A 1111-nucleotide genomic window follows, 5' to 3' on the forward strand; every position below is an offset into this window, starting at 1 on the left:
CTTTTCTACAAATGATTTCAGCCACTATAACTGTCATGAAGGTTATAGGTCATGGAGGTGTGTAGCTGCTTTGCACATGACGAACACACAAGTAAAATTTTGAGTGAAATATAACATTTATGTCATGTTCTTTACCTGTGTTCCAGTAATCTTTGTGAAAGTGATACAGTCCGAACACCAACAGCAGAACCACCGAAACAACAGCAACTATGATCCATGGTGTGGAATTGGAGGAAAGCGGATGTTTGACGGGGAAATGTGCTGAAACTTCATGAGACATGAAATGGCTGAAAGTTTAAACTATGGTTTAAAAGGTTGGTCAGTGCACTTCTTTCAGATACACAACTTCAGCTTTCTGACAATAATTTAACAACCAACATGACAAGACTTTTCTAGCAGAAAGAAATGAGCTTCAACAGTCATATGTATCAATTTTATTTTGAAACACTGCTGGTTCTCACCTCTGACAGTCAGCCAGCTCTCTGCTGACTCTCCAGCTCCAGAGATGTTACACTTGTAGAGTCCTTCGTTAGACTTGGAAACATTGTGGATGGTCATGTTTCCTGTAGTGCTGTTCCTGATGAAGACGCCATCTTTATAGAAACCAGCGTTGAGGTCTGAGGCGGGCGTCTTGTTTCTGCAGCGCAGAGTCACATTGTCTCCCTCTGTCACAGGAAGAGCGGGACTCTCCAGGATCACAGAACCAGCTGAATATGTGTTTGATATTTATATTCATGTTACATTAATGTTAAGTTAATGACAAAATCTTACTGTCTTGTTGTAAACATACCAGTGACAGTGATGTTTATAGTGTTGCTTCTATTCCCAAATCCAGCCTCACACCAGTACTCCCCACTGTCGTCTGAATATACAGATGTAATTTTGCAGGATGATGTTGATATGTTGCTTTTGGATCTATGTCCAACTTTACAATCAAAGAGCCCCTCGCAGGTAAAAGTTACACGCTCATATTCGAAGAACTGCAGTCTGTTTGGATCGATACGAAGAGAAACTGCAACTGAGACAAAGAAAAATAAGATTCAGTTAAAACAGCCACCAGTCAAACTGTGTTCTTGAAAAATGGTGAATACTTTTCATATCAGGGAGGAAA

The 1111-nt window shown here is 40.2% G+C and overlaps 1 protein-coding gene across 1 annotated transcript; it reads right to left on the reverse strand.

The window, feature by feature from the left end:
* Nucleotides 1-135: 135 nt before the first annotated feature.
* On the reverse strand, nt 136-1018 carry LOC147820430 (high affinity immunoglobulin gamma Fc receptor I-like; the record flags this gene model as incomplete). Its single annotated transcript, XM_087173145.1, has 3 exons — nt 136-267; nt 462-707; nt 791-1018. Coding segments are annotated over 3 exons (606 nt in total), but the record flags the coding sequence as incomplete, so codon positions are not given.
* Nucleotides 1019-1111: the final 93 nt, after the last annotated feature.

The sequence above is a fragment of the Seriola lalandi genome, unplaced genomic scaffold (genome assembly GCF_002814215.2).
Source record: "Seriola lalandi dorsalis isolate HSWRI2012SDOR001 ecotype SW California unplaced genomic scaffold, Sedor1 jcf7180001957469, whole genome shotgun sequence".
NCBI classification, from domain to species: domain Eukaryota; kingdom Metazoa; phylum Chordata; class Actinopteri; order Carangiformes; family Carangidae; genus Seriola; species Seriola lalandi.